The sequence below is a fragment of the Zootoca vivipara genome, chromosome 2 (assembly GCF_965207765.1).
Source record: "Zootoca vivipara chromosome 2, rZooViv2.hap1.1, whole genome shotgun sequence".
NCBI lineage: Eukaryota > Metazoa > Chordata > Lepidosauria > Squamata > Lacertidae > Zootoca > Zootoca vivipara.
In genome coordinates, this window is record NC_142584.1 from 118234037 (window position 1) to 118251805 (window position 17769).

The 17769-nt window shown below is 43.2% G+C and overlaps 1 protein-coding gene across 1 annotated transcript; it reads left to right on the forward strand.

Moving 5' to 3' along the window:
- Nucleotides 1–5784: 5784 nt before the first annotated feature.
- LOC148687187 (vomeronasal type-2 receptor 26-like) lies at nt 5785–15330 on the forward strand. The gene is made up of 5 exons (XM_088662539.1): nt 5785–6090; nt 7131–7400; nt 12969–13181; nt 14046–14172; nt 14420–15330. The coding sequence occupies exons 1-5, from the start codon at nt 5785–5787 to the stop codon at nt 15328–15330; spliced, it is 1827 nt and encodes a 608-aa protein (XP_088518665.1).
- Nucleotides 15331–17769: the final 2439 nt, after the last annotated feature.

Consider the following 17769-nt stretch of genomic DNA (forward strand, 5'->3'; position numbering starts at 1 on the left):
CAGCTCACGGACAGCTCACGGAAACACCGTTTACCTTTCCGCTGCGGTGATACCTATTTATCTACTTGCACTTTGATGTGCTTTTGAACTGCTAGGTTGGCAGGAGCAGGGACCGAGCAATGGGAGCTCACCCCATCACGGGGATTTGAACCGCCGACCTTCTGATCGCAAGCCCTAGGCTCTGCGGTTTAACCCACAGTGCCACCCGCGTCCCCAATAGTACCTTAGAGACCAATTGTTCTGGGTATAAGCTTTCGTGTGCATGCACACTTCTTCAGATACTCTGAAACAGAAGTCGCCAGACCCTTATGTATAGTGAGATGGTGGGGAGGGGTACTTCTCAGAAGGGTAGTGGGAATGCGTGATTGGCTAATGGGTATGGGAAACCTTGTATCCAAGATTGAGGGGGACCATCACGCCTCACACAGGTGTGATGTCACACATGTGCGATGTCGTTTAGTCAGGAAGAGGCCGAGCAGGGAGCCCAGCAGCTTTAATGCCTGGCGGCTCCTCTTGTCATACTCCAGAGGAACTGGCCACTGAAGCCAAGCCACACTCAGCTTCCTCCACCCCCTCAACATTGTGGGGCCCTGCCCCCTGTCAACACATATTGTGGGAGCCAAAGTCAGCTTTGCCCCATAGAGTCAGTGCCCCTGGTGATTGGGCATCTTGACCATGAGACGAATAGTTCCTTCCCATTTAAGCAAATGATAAAGCGCCGGCATATCCTGTTTTCCCAAAATCTTTCTTTGTGGATGGTAGATTTTTCTCCACTATAATGCAGCCCAATTTTTCAAATCCTAACCTCCTTTTTTTGGACCATTGGTGAGTTTTTGCAAACAGGTTTTGATCCACTCAAGCACTTGTGTATGGAGCCACACAGAGAGTTTGTGATCCATGGCAAAGGCAATTCTTCCCCTTATCATTGTGTAAATCATGGTGATTTCGTTCTCTAATTGTGTCAAAACTCAAGGGACTTCCCTGAATATCACATCTGAGACCATGAGCAGAAATTGCCAGAACTGGGAGTAACATGACGCAATTCCTTGCATCAAGCCTGAAAAAGGTCGGGGTATAAATATGTTGCACTCCACTGAGATCTTGGGTTGGGGGTTTCAAAGTAGCAGGGATGCTGCCAGTGTGATACTACCCTCTTTGAATGAGAAGTCCTGGTGGGATTCCCATCTGTATTAGCAAAGTCACAGACTGTAGCTTTGTTCAGTTTTCTGCAGTTCTTTGCAGCAAACAGGCAAGAGGGAAGTGAGTGACAGTCTCAGGCATGCCCATGATAATACTACTGCTGCTCTACAATGTCTATGGACAGCTGAAGGGGAAATGTCCCTTGAATTTAGTGGGAGATCAGTATTTTTCCTGGAACTATTATAGAGCAGGAGACCATCTCATCGGTGGGATTATACCCACACTAAATGGCGAATCCCAGGCAGACTCTTTCTCCCAGGTTCCTTTTATCAAAATATCTCCGTAAGTAAATTATGTGGGGATGAGTTTAATGGTAGTAAATCATAAATCTAACTCATTGTTGTTTTGTTGTTTAGTCGTTTAGTCGTGTCCGACTCTTCGTGACCAGCCTTCTTTATGGTCCAGCTCTCACTTCCATACATCACTACTGGGGAAACCATAGCTTTAACTATACGGACCTTTGTCAGCCAGGTGATGTCTCTGCTTTTTAAGATGCTGTCTAGGTTTGTCATTGCTTTTCTCCCAAGAAGCAGGCGTCTTTTAATTTCATGACTGCTGTCACCATCTGCAGTGATCAAACTTCTTTAAAAGATATGGTGGGTACTTTCTTGCAAGGGTCCCTGCTAATTCTGTTTTGCAATGCTTTCTTGCAAGGGTCCCTGCTAATTCTGTTTTGCAATGTGATTCTGGAATGGAGCAATATGTACCCTCCAGCTATTTTATTATTGTTGTTGTTGTTATTATTGTTATTATTGTTATTATTGTTATTTTAAATATTCTTTATTGAAATTTATTTAAAAGTACACGGATGTACAAGAATATGTGTTTAAAAGGAAAAAAACATACATTTCAACTCATACACATAAGAATAAATAAAAATTAAACAAAAAAACTAAGTCATTTTCAAATTGTTTCATCTAAATTTAAACATATGATACTTCCAACCCATTTCATTATACCTAGTTACTTCTACCCTTATTATTTCACAGGGTTTTTTTATTACTATATCTTCTTCTTTTCCCTCTTTTATATACTTTGTTTATTTTTCCTTTACAAATATCATTCCAGTTCTGACAATATGGGGTTGTTGATGCTATAGAGATTTAAATATTCTTTATAGATAACCCACTCTCTTGAAACTTTCTGTTTTTCCAATCCTCGCACCCAACCCGTCAATTTCGCTAGTTGTAGGTATTCTATCATCAAAATCTGCCATTCTGTGATTGTTCGGAGTGTCTCACCTTTCCATTTTCTTGCTACCACAACTCTAGCTGCATTCAAACCATACATGAATAGTGTTCTTAAAGATTTCAGGCTTTTTATTAAATGTTGTTTTGAACAGTTTTTTAAATTCATCATAAATATCATTCCAATATACCTTCCTCATTCCACAGGTCCACCACATAAGGGAGTAGGATCCCATCTCTTTTTTGCACCTCCAACACATTGGATTTCTCCCCTCATACATTTTGGCAAGTCGTTGAGGGGGAAGATGCCACCTATAGACCATTTTCATGTTATGTTCTCTAAGGGTGTAACACGCAGAAAACTTCATATCTATTATCCCTAGCTGTTCCCATTGTTCCATGAGTATGTTATTTTAAAAAGCTTATTTTCAATAGCACAATATGAGAACACATTAAAGCCTTTAACTGACCCATAAGATTAGACCGTGATGCATGTCACCAAATCCCCTGGAACTCTACCTTATTTCCTCTTGCATTGCCGCTTTATTGGTTTTAAGTTGCATTTTTGTTTTAGTGGATTTTCTTGTTGCACTGTATACCGTGTGCACAGCTTGGAGATTTAAAGGAAAGGTAAGTGGCAGATCCCAGCTCCTGCCCACCTAGCTGTTCGAAAGCATGTCAAAGTAGATAAATAGGTACCACTCCGGCGGGAAGATAAATGGTGTTTCCGTGCGCTGCTCTGGTGTCGCCAGAAGCGGCTTAGTCATGCTGGCCACATGACCCGGAAAAACTGTCTGCAGATAAACGTCGGCTACCTCGGCCAGTAAAGCGAGATGAGCGCCGCAACCCCAGAGTCGTCTGCGACTGGATTTAACTGTCAGGGGTCCTTTACCTTTTTAAAGTGGCAGATAAGTTCTCTGGAATAAACAAATATGTATCAGGATTATTTTTTCCTAGTGTGCTTTTAAGAACAATAAGTGAACTCATTCTTGTTTATAACCAAATCAAACAGGGAAGTAAGTTCCCTTCTGTTTACCACCTCCAATACACACAAACACAGATGAATATCTGCCTTGGGTTGCAGCTGCTAAATAAAGAAAGGGGAGGTATCCTGCTACAGTCTACTCTGACTGGCAGCCACTCACCAGGGTCTTCCATGGCAGAGGTACTTTATGTCTCCTCCTTGATTCTTTTTAAGTGGAATTCCTGTCAACAAGACTTGGAACCCTCTGTATAGAGAGGGCATGTGTTCTGTCACTGAGCTTGCATTAACTACTGCAGTTTAAAAGTCAGCATTTTTTTATTATCATTAGCATTATTATTACTAATTGTTTTTTGCATAATCTTAGAAGGTTGTACACAACAAACACTGCCACTTCTGAATATACCACAACATTACTGGATAGACACATCTGCCTTGCCTTTGTGTTGAGGATTGTCCCAACATTTGTTTTTGTTTTATAGTAATTTTTATTAGAATTTTTTCTTAAAATAATCACAACAAAAAATGACATAATAAAAACTATAAAAAGACACTACAATAACAACAATAAAAAGAAAAATAAACACAAAAATTCAAATTACTTGTTCCTTTTTGCTTCACATTATATATGGGGAGCCCCTCGGGTTCCCGTCAACTGCGGTTCTTTACCAAATTAATTTTTTAGCAATTTCCAAAACATTTTAATCACATTTTCTAATCTTATGTTACTCCTTTATACTTAACATATTTGTACATTCCACAGTTTCTTTTAAGCCTAATTCTGATCTTAATATATAACTTTTGCATATTTTTTTTAATATAACTTAAAATCTTTCCATTCTTCTTCTGTCGTTTCTTCTCCCCGGTTGCGGATTCTTCCGGTCATCTCAGCCAGTTCCATAAACTCCATCATCTTCCTCTGCCAGTCATCAACTGTTGGTAATACATGGGATTTCCAGTTCTTAGCTAATAAAATTCTTGCCGTCGTCGTGGCATACATAAAAAAGGAAACATTTTTCTTAGGAATCTCTTTACCGACAATGCCCACTAGAAATGCTTCTGGTTTCTTAACAAATGTGTTTTTCAACACCTTCTTAAGTTCGTTATAAATCTTATCCCAGAAGTCACTTACCAATGGACACGTCCACCACATGTGGTAAAAGGAACCCTCTTCTTTCTTACATCTCCAACATTTATTATCATGGTTGTGATAAATCTTAGCTAATTTTACTGGTGTAAGGTACCATCTAGACATCATTTTCATTATGTTTTCTCTTAGCAAACTACACACAGTAAATTTAATATTATGTTGCCAAAGTTTTTCCCATTCCTCTATCATAATATTATGTCCAACATCCTTTGCCCACAAAATAATAACATTCTTTGTTTGTTCATCTTTCGTATGCCACTCAAGCAATAATTTATACATTCTGGAAAGTAATTTCGTCTTAGGTTCCAACAATTCTGTTTCCAACTTTGACTTCTCCGATTGAAAACCAAATTTTCTATCCATTTTAAATACTTCATTGATCTGATGGTACTGGAGCCAATCATCAAGTTTATGTTTTAATTCATCGTATGTTTTTAACTTAAATTGGTCTCCCTCTTCTATCAACAAATCTCTATACTTTGGCCAACTGGCTTCCATGTTAAGCTTTTTAAGAGCCTTGGCCTCCAAGGGTGAAATCCATTTAGGTGTTTTTCTTTCTAACACGTCTTTATACCTAATCCATACATTATACAATGATTTTCTGATTATATGACTTTTAAAACCTTTGTGGGCCTTTACTTTATCATACCATAAATATGCATGCCAACCAAACGCATTGTCGTAGCCTTTTAAGTCTAATACATCAGAATTTTCTAACATAAACCAATCTTTCATCCAGCAAAAGGCAGCTGCTTCATAGTAAATCTTTAGATCCGGCAGGGAAAAGCCTCCTCTTTGTTTATCATCAGTAAGTATCTTATATTTAATCCTAGGGTTTTTTCCCCTGCCATATAAACTTCGATAATACCTTTTGCCAATCCTTAAAACATTCCAACTTGTCAATTATTGGCAGAGACTGAAACAAAAATAGCATCTTTGGCAATACATTCATCTTAACTGTTGCTATACAGCCCAAAAAAGACAATTTCAAATTTGTCCAAATTTCTAAATAATTCTTAACTTCATTCCACAATTTAACATAATTATCTTTAAACAGATTCAAATTCTTTGACGTCATGTTTACACCAAGATATTTCACTTTCAGGATTGTCCCAACATTTGAAGGTGGGTTGGCTATTAAAAGCCTGTTTATCACTGAGCGTATCACTCTAAAACTAAATTTGTATTGCTTGGAAATGCCCTTCATGTTGCAGAATGTGGAACGTTACATGTGTTGTTAAATTGAGGGTGATGGTGCAACATATATGATACCTTGCAGGAGACTAGACATATTTTTATTCCACAATCTGGCCTTCCTGCTCGCCATCCACGAGATCAACCAGAATCCCAGGCTCTTACCCAACATCACCCTCGGCTACAATATCTTTGAGAACTATTACAATACAAGAATCACATATGACGTCATGATAGAGCTGCTCTATACCGGCCAAGCAAGTATTCCAAACTTCAGGTGTGGGAGGAAGAATGAACTGCTGGCTGTCCTAGAAGGTGCTGATTCTGAAATCGCTGTCCATATTTTAAACATGTTGGGGATCTACAAAATCCCACAGGTGTGAAATAGGATGCACTTTAATTTCACTTTGCTTTGAATGGCCTTTTTCTCTGTCTGAGGGACAAAGCTACTGTACTGTCAGTCTTGAGCTTTATTTGTCCTTTCAACAGCCTTCCTTCTTTCTAAATTCTTCTAGATTAGAGGGTGCGGAATTTCACTCCAATCCACACAGATTGAATGCAACAGAGAGTCTATTGACATAATGTTAGTATGACTAGGGTTTGGTCACCTAGTGTAGCCCAAGGCTGCAACTGAATCCAACTTACCTGGAGCTAATTCCCAAGAAATTCTATAAGACTTGCTTCTTAGCAGACCTGGTTAGGATTGTTCCTGGCACAATTTGACTATTAATAAATTACTGCAATGTGTTCTACGTGGGGCTACCTTTGAAGGTGACCCGGAAACTGCAACTAATCCAGAATGCGGCAGCTAGACTGGTGACTGGGAGTGGCCACCGGAACCACATAACACCGGTCCTGAGAGATCTACACTGGCTCCCAGTACGTTTCCGAGCACAATTCAAAGTGTTGGTGTTGACCTTTAAAGCCCTAAATGGCCTTGGTCCTGTATACCTGAAGGAGCGTCTCCACCCCCATCGTTCAGCCCAGACACTGAGATCCAGTGCCGAGGGCCTTCTGGCGGTTCCCTCGTTGCGAGGTTACAGGGAACCAGACAGAGGGCCTTTTTGGTAGTGGCACCCAACCTGTGGAATGCCCTTCCATCAAATGTCAAGGAAATAAACAGTTATCCTAATTTTAAAAGACATCTGAAGGCAGCCCTGTTTAGGGAAGCTTTTAATATTTAATGCTGTATTGTTTTAATATTCAATTGGGAGCTGCCCAGAGTGGCTGGGGAGACTCAGCCAGATAGGCGGGGTATAAATAATATATTTTGTTATTGTTATTATTATCATTATTATCATTATTATTAATATATATATACTTGATATGGAAATTCTGTGATATGCAGATGAGAGATGCATACAAGGGGATTCAAAGGAAGCCAAGCAAGACACTTTTCTTTTCCATTCCCATCCAGGTCAGTTATGGGTTTGTCTCCCATGACATCAATGACAAAACTCAGCTCCCTTTTTTCTACCGAATGCTACCCAAAGATGATCACCATTACACAGGGATTGTCAAGTTGCTCCTGCATTTCAGATGGACGTGGATCTGTCTCTTTGCTCCAGACAATGACAATGGAGAAAGGTTCCTGAGGTCCTTGACCCCTATGCTCACCTCAAATGGGATTTGTGTTGCCATCTCATTCAGAATCCCAGAAATGACTCAGAATGAAGTGAAATTTCAGGTTGATTCATTTCTCCCTTGGGGACAAGTCAACGTATTTGTTCACTATGCAGAGACTCGTTCGATCTTCATTGGAATATTCTTTATAAATCAAATACTCACATTGTGGCAAGTGTCCACTGAGGGGAAGGTCTGGATCACAACAGCTTTGTGGGATATCACCTCAACATTGTCTCACTGGGAGTTACATTTCCAGCACCGCCACTGGTTTTTTTCCTTCTTAATTCAGACAGAGATTGCCCTAAAACCTGACAATTTTGACTTCAGTCACATAGTTCATCATTTGCTGACAACATTTGATTGTTTCAATTCAAAGCACTTGTTTTCTGCAAAAGAACGTCGGAGATGTGAACAAAAAGGGGAATTGCCCCTGGATGTCCTCAAGCAGAGTCTTTCTCCAATCAACTACAACATCTACAGCAGTGTGTATGTTGTGGCACATGCCTTAAATGCTGCTTACTCATCCAGATCCAAGCAGGTGGCAATGATGGGTGGAGGAGATGGGCAGAGGCTACAGAGGCTACAGCCATGGCAGGTATTCCCTTTGCCATCACAGATAGTACTAATGAAATGTGCAAAAGTGCTCTATCATTATTTAGAACAGTCTTTGTGGAGATCCCACAACCACCCTTCACTTCTTCAATATTTATGCATTTTGGAAGGGTTTCTCACCTGTAAGGGGGAAGGCTTATAGGGAACAGCCTCCACTCATCAGATCGAGTTCCTCTCAGAGCAGTAAGTCCAGCAGCGGATCAGATTACAGGAGGTAGGAAGCAGATAGTGAGGGAAAAGGCTACAGCAGCGTCAAAGAGCCTCCACTCCGAGTGGAGAGGGAGGCAGAGGGGCAGGAAATGAAGGGAAAGCAGTCAGGAGGACGGCCCTCTGCCCCCCCCCCCAATGCCTGAAGTGAGCCGAACAGCACCCCGTAGTACAAGGGGGAGGCGCTTTGGCGTTCCCAAGCTGTTATGTTGGGCGTGAAAGAGAAAGAAGCCATTGCGAGGTTCTGATTCAGACTAAGCAGACATATTTTCCATAGACTTTGCACTGTAAATAGAATGCACCATAATAAACACCTTAAGACAAGTAGGCGTGGAACGTCGTTACTCAAAAGTAGCCGCAAAAACCTGTGACATCACCAATCAGGATTTGTTTGTTTTTTGCGGGTTGCGGATGACATTACCATAGAAAAAGCAACAACCTTTTCTTATTTTTCTACCCCATGGTGGAGGAACTTCTGAGGCTGCCAAATTTAGTGTTTGTATATGTCATAATAATACCTTTATTGTCAATGTACAACTTGTGTACAATGAAATTAACTGATCCTCCCCACCACCACCACAAACAGTCAATCCCAGTGCACTCTGTGTGCTTGTCACACAACACACTAACTCCTAAAGTCAGTTGCAAGCTCGATGTTTACCAGCTCTCTGCGTGAGTTGGTGTAGTCTGCTCCTCGCACCACATTGTGCAAACACATCCATACACATATAGTTCCAAATAGCACACACCCTTCTCAGGAGCTCAAAGCCGCAGCGTGTGAATGTGCCGTCATCTTGTGGCAGAAAATTATGAATGGGAACAGGGGATCATCACAGACATATCTTATAAGGAGAACAGGAAGAGCGGAAGGGAAGGGGCTGTCCATTCAAGCAGCAGGAAGAGTGGAGGGAGCTTTCGAGGCAGTATTGGTATATCTGGTGATCCAGTGCTGAAAAGCCTCCATGGCTGCCTCCCCAGAGTCAGAAGAGTTCTGTTTCTCTGACAACACCAGCAATAACCAGGGGCGGTTGGAATGCGGTGCTAAAAGCTTGATCTCGGGAACCGTTGTGCAAGATTTGGTTACAATCAGAGCAACAAAACATTATCTATATATATATAAACGTAACCCCTTCATGGATCAATGCCTTGTCGTGGCGAAGGGGCTTGAATAACTCAGAGAAGCTATGAGCTATGCCATGCAGGGCCACCCAAGATGGACAGGTCATAGTGGAGAGTTTTGACTAAACGTGATCCACCTGGAGAAGGAACTGGCAAGCCACTCCAGTATCCCTGCCAAGAAAACTCCATGGACAAAGACAACAGGCATATAAAAGTTATGACGCTGGAAGATGAGCCCCTCAGGTCGGAAGGCGTCCAACATGCTACTGAGGAAGAGCGGAGGACAAGTACAAGTAGATTCAGAGCTGATGAAGCGGCTGGGCCAAAGCCGAAAGGACGCTCAGTTGCGGATATGCCTGGAAGCGAAAGGAAAGTCCGATGCTGTAAAGAAAAATATTGCATAGGAACCTGGAATGTAAGAACCATGAGTGGAGGTAAGCTGGATGTGGTAAAAAATGAGATGACAAGAATAAATATTGACATCCTGGGCATCAGTGAACTAAAATGGAAGGGAATGGGCGAATTCAGTTCGGGTGACTATCATATCTACTACTGTGGGCAAGAATCCTGTAGCAGAAATGGAGTGGCCCTCATAGTCAAAAAAGAGTGGCAAAATCTGTAATGGGATGCAATCTCAAAAATGACAGAATGATCTCGATACGAATCCAAGGCAGACCTTTTAACATCACGGTAATCCAAGTTTATGCACCAACTACCGGTGCTGAAGAAAGTGAAATTGACCAATTCTATGAAGACCTACAACACCTTCTAGAAATGACACCAAAGAAGGATGTTCTTCTCATTACAGGGGATTGGAATGCTAAAGTAGGGAATCAAGAGATAAAAGGAACAACTGGCAAGTTTGGCCTTGGAGTTCAAAATGAAGCAGGGCAAAGGCTAATAGAGTTCTGTCAAGAGAACAAGCTGGTCATCACAAACACTCTCTTCCAACAACACAAGAGACGACTCTACACATGGATATCACCAAATGGGCAGCATCGAAATCAGATTGATTATATTCTCTGCAGCCAAAGATGGAGAAGCTCTATACAGTCAGCAAAAACAAGACCTGGAGCTGACTGTAACTCAGATCATCAGCTTCTTATAGCAAAATTCCAGCTTAAACTGAAGAAAGTAGGAAAAACCACTGGGCCAGTAAGATACAATCTGAATCAAATCCCTTATGAATACACAGTGGAAGTGAGGAACAGGTTTAAGGATTTAGATTTGGTGGACAGAGTGCCTGAAGAACTATGGATGGAGGCTCGTAACATTATACAGGAGGCAGCAACGAAAACCATCCCAAGGAAAAGGAAATGCAAGAAAGCAAAATGGCTATCCAACGAGGCCTTACAAATAGCGGAGGAGAGGAGGCAAGCAAAATGCAAGGGAGATAGGAAAAGATACAGGAAACTGAATGCAGATTTCCAAAAAACAGCAAGGAGAGACAAGAGGGTCTTCTTAAATGAGCAATGCAAAGAAATAGAGGAAAACAATAGAATGGGGAAAACCAGAGATCTGTTCAAGAAAATTGGAGATATGAAAGGAACATTTCATACAAAGATTACCATAATCAAGGACAAAAGTGGTAAGGACCTAACAGAAGCAGAAGACATCAAGAAGAGGTGGCAAGAATACACAGAGGAATTATACCAGAAAGATATGGAGGTCTCGTACACCCCAGGTAGTGTGGTTGCTGACCTTGAGCCAGACATCTTGGAGAGTGAAGTCAAATGGGCCTTAGAAAGCACTGCTAATAACAAGGCCAGTGGAAGTGATGATATTCCAGCTGAACTATTTAAAATTTTAAAAGATGATGCTGTTAAGGTGCTACACCCAATATGCCAGCAAGTTTGGAAAACTCAGCAATGGCCAGAGGATTGGAGAAGATCAGTCTACATCCCAATTCCAAAGAAGGGCAGTGCCAAAGAATGCTCCAACTACCGCACAATTGCGCTCATTTCACACGCTAGCAAGGTTATGCTTAAAATTCTACAAGGCAGGCTTAGGCAGTATGTGGATCGAGAACTCCCAGAAGTGCAAGCTGGATTTCGAAAGGGCAGAGGAACCAGAGACCAAATAGCAAACATGCGCTGGATTATGGAGAAAGCTAGAGAGTTCCAGAAAAACGTCTACTTCTGCTTCATTGACTATGCAAAAGCCTTTGACTGTGTCGACCACAGCAAACTATGGCAAGTTCTTAAAGAAATGGGAGTGCCTGATCACCTCATCTGTCTCCTGAGAAATCTCTATGTGGGACAAGAAGCTACAGTTAGAACTGGATATGGAACAACTGAGTGGTTCAAAATTGGGAAAGGAGTACGACAAGGTTGTATATTGTCTCCCTGCTTATTTAACTTATATGCAGAATTCATCATGCGAAAGGCTGGACTAGATGAATCCCAAGCCGGAATTAAGATTGCCGGAAGAAATATCAACAACCTCAGATATGCAGATGACACAACCTTGATGGCAGAAAGCGAGGAGGAATTAAATAACCTTTTAATGAGGGTGAAAGAGGAGAGCGCAAAATATGGTCTGAAGCTCAACATCAAAAAAACCAAGATCATGGCCACTGGTCCCATCACCTCCTGGCAAATAGAAGGGGAAGAAATGGAGGCAGTGAGAGATTTTACTTTCTTGGGCTCCTTGATCACTGCAGATGGTGACAGCAGTCACGAAATTAAAAGACGCTTGCTTCTTGGGAGAAAAGCAATGACAAACCTAGACAGCATCTTAAAAAGCAGAGACATCACTTTGCCGACAAAGGTCCGTATAGTTAAAGCTATGGTTTTCCCAGTAGTGATGTATGAAAGTGAGAGCTGGACCATAAAGAAGGCTGATCGCCGAAGAATTGATGCTTTTGAATTATGGTGCTGGAGGAGACTCTTGAGAGTCCCATGGACTGCTAGAAGATCAAACCTATCCATTCTGAAGGAAATCAGCCCTGAGTGCTCCCTGGAAGGACAGATCGTGAAGCTGAGGCTCCAATACTTTGGCCACCTCATGAGAAGAGAAGAATCCTTGGAAAAGACCCTGATGTTGGGAAAGATGGAGGGCACTAGGAGAAGGGGACGACAGAGGACAAGATGGTTGGACAGTGTTCTCGAAGCTACGAACATGAGTTTGACCAAACTGCGGGAGGCAGTGCAAGACAGGAGTGCCTGGCGTGCTCTGGTCCATGGGGCACGAAGAGTCGGACACGACTAAACGACTAAACAACAAATATAAACGTAAAAAAGGTGAAACTGTGGGCTCCACTTTTCTCTAAATCCGCTTGACCGATTTTCCTGGAATTTGGACACAACGGTCCATGCCACTACCCGAGTGTTTTAACAACCTTGGATTCCTCACATCTCATACCTGCGCAGGTAAAAACCTGCTTTTCCACAAACTAAAACAGCACCCTCAAGTGGCGTTATTCCCACAGCTCCTCCTCCACCTCCTCCTCCCTCCCCATGGAGTCTAGCCCACACCCACAAACCCCGCCTTCACCATGAGAACTTGTAAAACAGGGGGACTCTGAGACTCAGGGGGATCTGAAGGGGGGCTATTACCCTCCATTTGACAGACTAACGCACAGCAACGCATGCAGGGCCAGCTAGTTTCCAATAAAATAACTTCACATTTTGCCCCATCCCCAAATGGGAAGCACTGAAGTAATGTTCTTTTTATCCATGTTTCGTTCTAGTTCCACTCATTTCTGAGGAACTTTGGATCTCACAATGCCTCCATGGATGGGGATGGGGAGTTGGCAGCCAACTTTGATATTTTTGCCAGGGTGGTGTGGCCCAACACTTCTGTGGCTTCTGTGAAAATTGGGAGTCTAAAGCAGAAAGCACCTCCAGACAAAAGGTTCAGCATTGACGAGGATGCCATTGTGTGGCTTGGGCAGCTCACTCAGGTGAGGAAAACCAAGGGTTAAGAATCCCGGTTCTTCAGGGCCTTCAGAACTCTAGGTGGGTGTTATTTGCAGAAACCCCCGGTGAGGCCTCACCCTACTGCAGTAAATATTAAGGCTCTTCTCATCCTAAGGCATTTCATAGAACCATAGTATTGTAGCGCTGGAAGTGATCCCAAGGGTCATCTAGTCCAACCCCCTGCAATGCAGGAATCTCAGCTAAAGCATCCATGACAGATGGCCATCAAACGTCTGCTTTAAAACTGCCAGGGAAAGAGTCCACAGCCTTCCGAGGGAGACCAGAAAGTTCTTTCTGATGTTTCCTTGGAATCTCCTTCCTTGTAACTTGAAGGCATTGGTTCAGGTCCTACCCTCCAGAGCAGGAGAAAACAAGCTTGCTCCATCTTCCATGTGGCAGTGAAGCTTTGCATCCATCTCATCTGCTTCATTTGCCCCAGATAGGACTAGATGCTGATATCAGTTTAGAGCAGGCACCCCAAACTTCAGCCCTCCAGATGTTTTGGACTACAATTCCCATCTTCCCCAAACCACTGGTCCTGTTAGCTAGGGATCATGGGAGTTGTAGGCCAAAACATCAGGAGGGCCGCAGTTTGGGGATGCCTTTTTTAGAGAATGCATTTACAACATTTCAAGGATATGTGGTTTCCCATTCTGAGAAAATAATGCTGGACCAGAGGGACCTCTGGTCTAATCTACAAGGACCTTTCTTCTGTGGGGGAGATGCTAGAGCAATTTTCTATTAAAAAGAGGAGTGGTTGTGTATTTTCTTTGCCTGTTACTCAGTTCTGTGGCTTATTCACCCATCCCTAACACTTTTTACTTGATATTCATTCATTTTATGGTTAGACACTTCCACATTCAAGGTGTAGCCAAAGCTGCTCTTCTGGGTACGTCAAAGTGATTCAAGAAGGAAAACCGTTTTGCTGCTATGCTTGTGCTCAATGTCCCAATGGGTCCATCTCCACTCAGGAAGGTAAGGCATTCCAGACGGAAAGGAAGCCCTTATCCGAACAAGGCATGTCCCACCAACTAGAAGAGGCTGCCCCAAAAGGGTAGACAGAGTGAAGCCAGGAGTCTCAAGACCATGATTTAGGACATTTTAGGCCTCTGGTAGAAGCTGCCACCCAATATATTCTTGAAGAATCGAGACTAATACAAAGACCTGTATGATACATGGAACAAAAATCATAGGACAATGAAGTCACTCTTTCTCATTGCAGATGCAGACCACTGCACCAAATGTCCAGAAGATCAACACCCTAACAAGGACCAAGATCAATGCATCCTCAAGATTATCACCTTCCTAGCCTATGAAGACATATTGGGGATCCTCTTGGTTTCCATTGCCCTGTTTTTGTCCTTAATCACAGGCCTTGTTTTAGGAATATTCATTAAATATCTTGAAACTCCCATAGTCAAAGCCAACAACAGGGACCTTTCCTACATCCTCCTTGTCTCCCTCCTCCTTTCCTTTTTGTCCTCCTTTCTGTTTATAGGCCGGCCAAGGAAAGTGACCTGCCTTCTCAGGCAGACGGCCTTTGGGATCATCTTCTCAGTTGCTGTCTCTTCTTTGTTGGCAAAAACTATTACCGTTGTGCTGGCCTTCCTGGCCACTAAGCCAGGAAACAGGGTGAGGAGATGGCTGGGAAAGAGTCTGGCTAATTCCATTGTCATTTCCTGTTCCAGTATCCAAATTCTCATCTGTGTCATCTGGCTGGGTAGCTCTCCTCCATTCCCAGACTCTGACATGCACTCTCAGGCTGGAGAGATCATCCTGCAATGCAGTGAAGGGTCTGTGGCCATGTTCTACACTGTCCTTGGCTACATGGGCTTCCTGGCTGCCATCTGCTTTACGGTGGCTTTCCTAGCCAGGAAGCTGCCTGGGTCCTTCAATGAAGCCAAGCTGATCACCTTCAGCATGCTGGTCTTCTGCAGTGTTTGGGTGTCCTTTGTGCCCACCTACCTGAGCACCAAGGGGAAGTACATGGTGGCCGTGCAGATCTTCTCTATGTTGGCCTCCAGTGCTGGGCTCCTGGGCTGCATCTTCCTTCCCAAGTGCTACATTATCATATTCAGGCCTGATCTGAATACAAAGGAGCATCTCACAACCAAAACGAAAGACAGCACTTGACTCTTAAAATATTAATTTATAATTGAACTGCAGTGAAGCAGTAATGGAACTGCAATACTTCTCATTTTAATGTAGCTTCACACATGGTAAATCCCTTTATTTATTTATTTATTTATTTATTTATTTATTTATTCATAGTATTTAATTTCATAAAATTTACACTCCACTTCATTGTAGAAAAAAACTTCAACGTAGTTTCCAAAAGGATAAAGCAATAAAATTATCATTTTATTTAACAAATGGTAAAACCACAATAGAATAAACTAAAACAAATTAAAATTCTTACAAGCTATATAAACATCTCAGTAAGGTAAAGGTAAAGGGGCCCCTGACCATCAGGTCCAGTCGTGTCTGACTCTGGGGTTGCGGTGCTCATCTCGTTCTATAGGCCGAGGGAGCTGGCATTTGTCCGCAGACAGCTTCCGGGTCATGTGGCCAGCATGACAAAGCTGCTTCTGGCGAACCAGAGCAGCGCACGGAAACGCCGTTTACCTTCCTGCCGGAGCGGTCCCTATTTATCTACTTGCACTTTGATGTGCTTTCGAACTGCTAGGTGGGCAGGAGCTGGGACTGAGCAACGGGAGCTCACCCCATTGCAGGGATTCTAACAGCCGACCTTCTGATCAGCAAGTCCTAGGCTCTGTGGTTTAACCCACAGCGCCACCTGGGCCCCCAAACATCTCAGTAGGCCTGTCTAAATAAGAATGTTGGTACCAATAAAAACACCAATGCATAATAACTGACCACTAGTCACAGACCTTTTGTACTTAATGTTTTAGATGTTCTTGTTTATTGCATTGTGATCCATCAAACTGGCCATTGGCAGCTGCTGGTCTTTACCTCTTGGCTGCGGTTGCTTTTGTACAGGGCAGGCACACCAAATGGGGACTAACGGGGGGGGGGGCTGTCGTGCATGCCTGACATCACATGTGCAATACCCCCCCCCCAGTCCGGCCAGGCTTGTCTTCCAAGCCTCCCACCCCCACTCAGCCCACAGCCCAGGCTAGAGAGGAGCCCTCAGGGGCCTTCTTGAAGCTCGATTTTCTCGCATGTTGCTTGGCTTGTCTGAGGAGGAGGAAGGCAGGCGGCAAGGAGCTGCACTTGTTGCTGTTTTGGTGCTGAAAGAAAGAAGCAGCCAGCCCTTCCCAAGCCTCTTACATGTGAATCACAAAATACTCCCACTAAGTAGCAGCTATTGCTCTGTCTCTCAACTCCCCTCCTAATTCACTTCTCATCAGACATTCAGCCTGGCCATCTGGGTGCAAGGCCTGCCTGGGAGATGAGTGTTGGGTGCCAAAGGGGGAGCCTTTCCACCATGCAGGCCTGGTAGCCCCTCTCTTTGGTTCGGAGACCATGAGGTTGGAAGGTTTGGGCAAGAGGTAATCGTATGTAGAAAAAGTGCCTTGAAGTGCATACAAGATGGCTAGCTATTAGAGATATCCTCTGGCCCTCTCTTGGAATCCTTTCCACAAACTGTTTATCTTCTTTTCACTTAAAGAACCAGAGGAATTAAGACCCCCTTTGCAGGGTAACAATACGCAGGTGAGATAACCAGGTTTAGTGAGCAGCTACGAACATGAGTTTGACCAAACTGCGGAAGGCAGTGCAAGACAGGATTGCCTGGCGTGCTATGGTCCATGGGGTCATGAAGAGTCGGACACAACGACTAAACAACTAAACAACAAAGAGTGAGCAGGAAGAATCGGAGGCAAAGGACAGTTCAGGCTCTGAGGCAGGAAGCGAGGTTGGAGAAGTGTGGAACTAGGAGACAGAGAGGGAGGCTGCTTCAAACCATGGAGTCTCCCCCTCCTGATGTACCCAGGTATAAAGCCTATGTCTCAGGTACATATCTGCAAGGCCTGAGCCATATCTGTCACTTTTGCCTAAAAGCAGAAAGTTCATATTCTTTTAGAAATCATTTCTTTGTCTGTGTCCTTTGGAGGAAGGATGCTGGAATTTTGTTATGACAAGCGCATCCTTATTTGAGATTCCAACCACCTGGCTTTAGTCTGTTTTCTTCTCTAAGAAGAATATGTTCAAGGTTCCTAAAGGAACTGGCAAGCAGCCTGGAACTCTTGATAGGAAAGGCATTCTTGTGAAATCAGGCAGAAGGTCATGTGTGGATTCTAAGCAAGAGAATATATATCTAATAATCATTTTTTCCTTTCTGTATTGTTTTCTTAGATATCAATGATATTGAATGTATTTGTAATGGAAATAAGGATGTTGGAATGTACCTGTCTTGGAAACCTAGCTCTTCCCTCTGTAATGGGACTAGACGCTGGCCTGAGTCCTACAGAAAGGGAGGGGTTTGGTTTGGAGGAAGGCTGCTCAAGGATACTGGGCTAGAGGTTTCCAGCATCATGCAAACTGGGTGAAAGTTACTTCCTTTGCAAACCACTAGGTCATCTTAACCCCAATTTTTGCCCGGACATGCCT

Coding starts and splice junctions, on each gene's coding strand:
- LOC148687187 (XM_088662539.1), top strand. CDS start 5,785: ATGATACCTTGCAGGAGACTAGACATATTTTTATTCCACAATCTGGCC. Junction 7,401..12,968: donor AGAATGAAGTGAAATTTCAG/GTTGATTCATTT, acceptor GTTTCGTTCTAG/TTCCACTCATTTCTGAGGAA. Junction 13,182..14,045: donor GGCTTGGGCAGCTCACTCAG/GTGAGGAAAACC, acceptor TTTTATGGTTAG/ACACTTCCACATTCAAGGTG.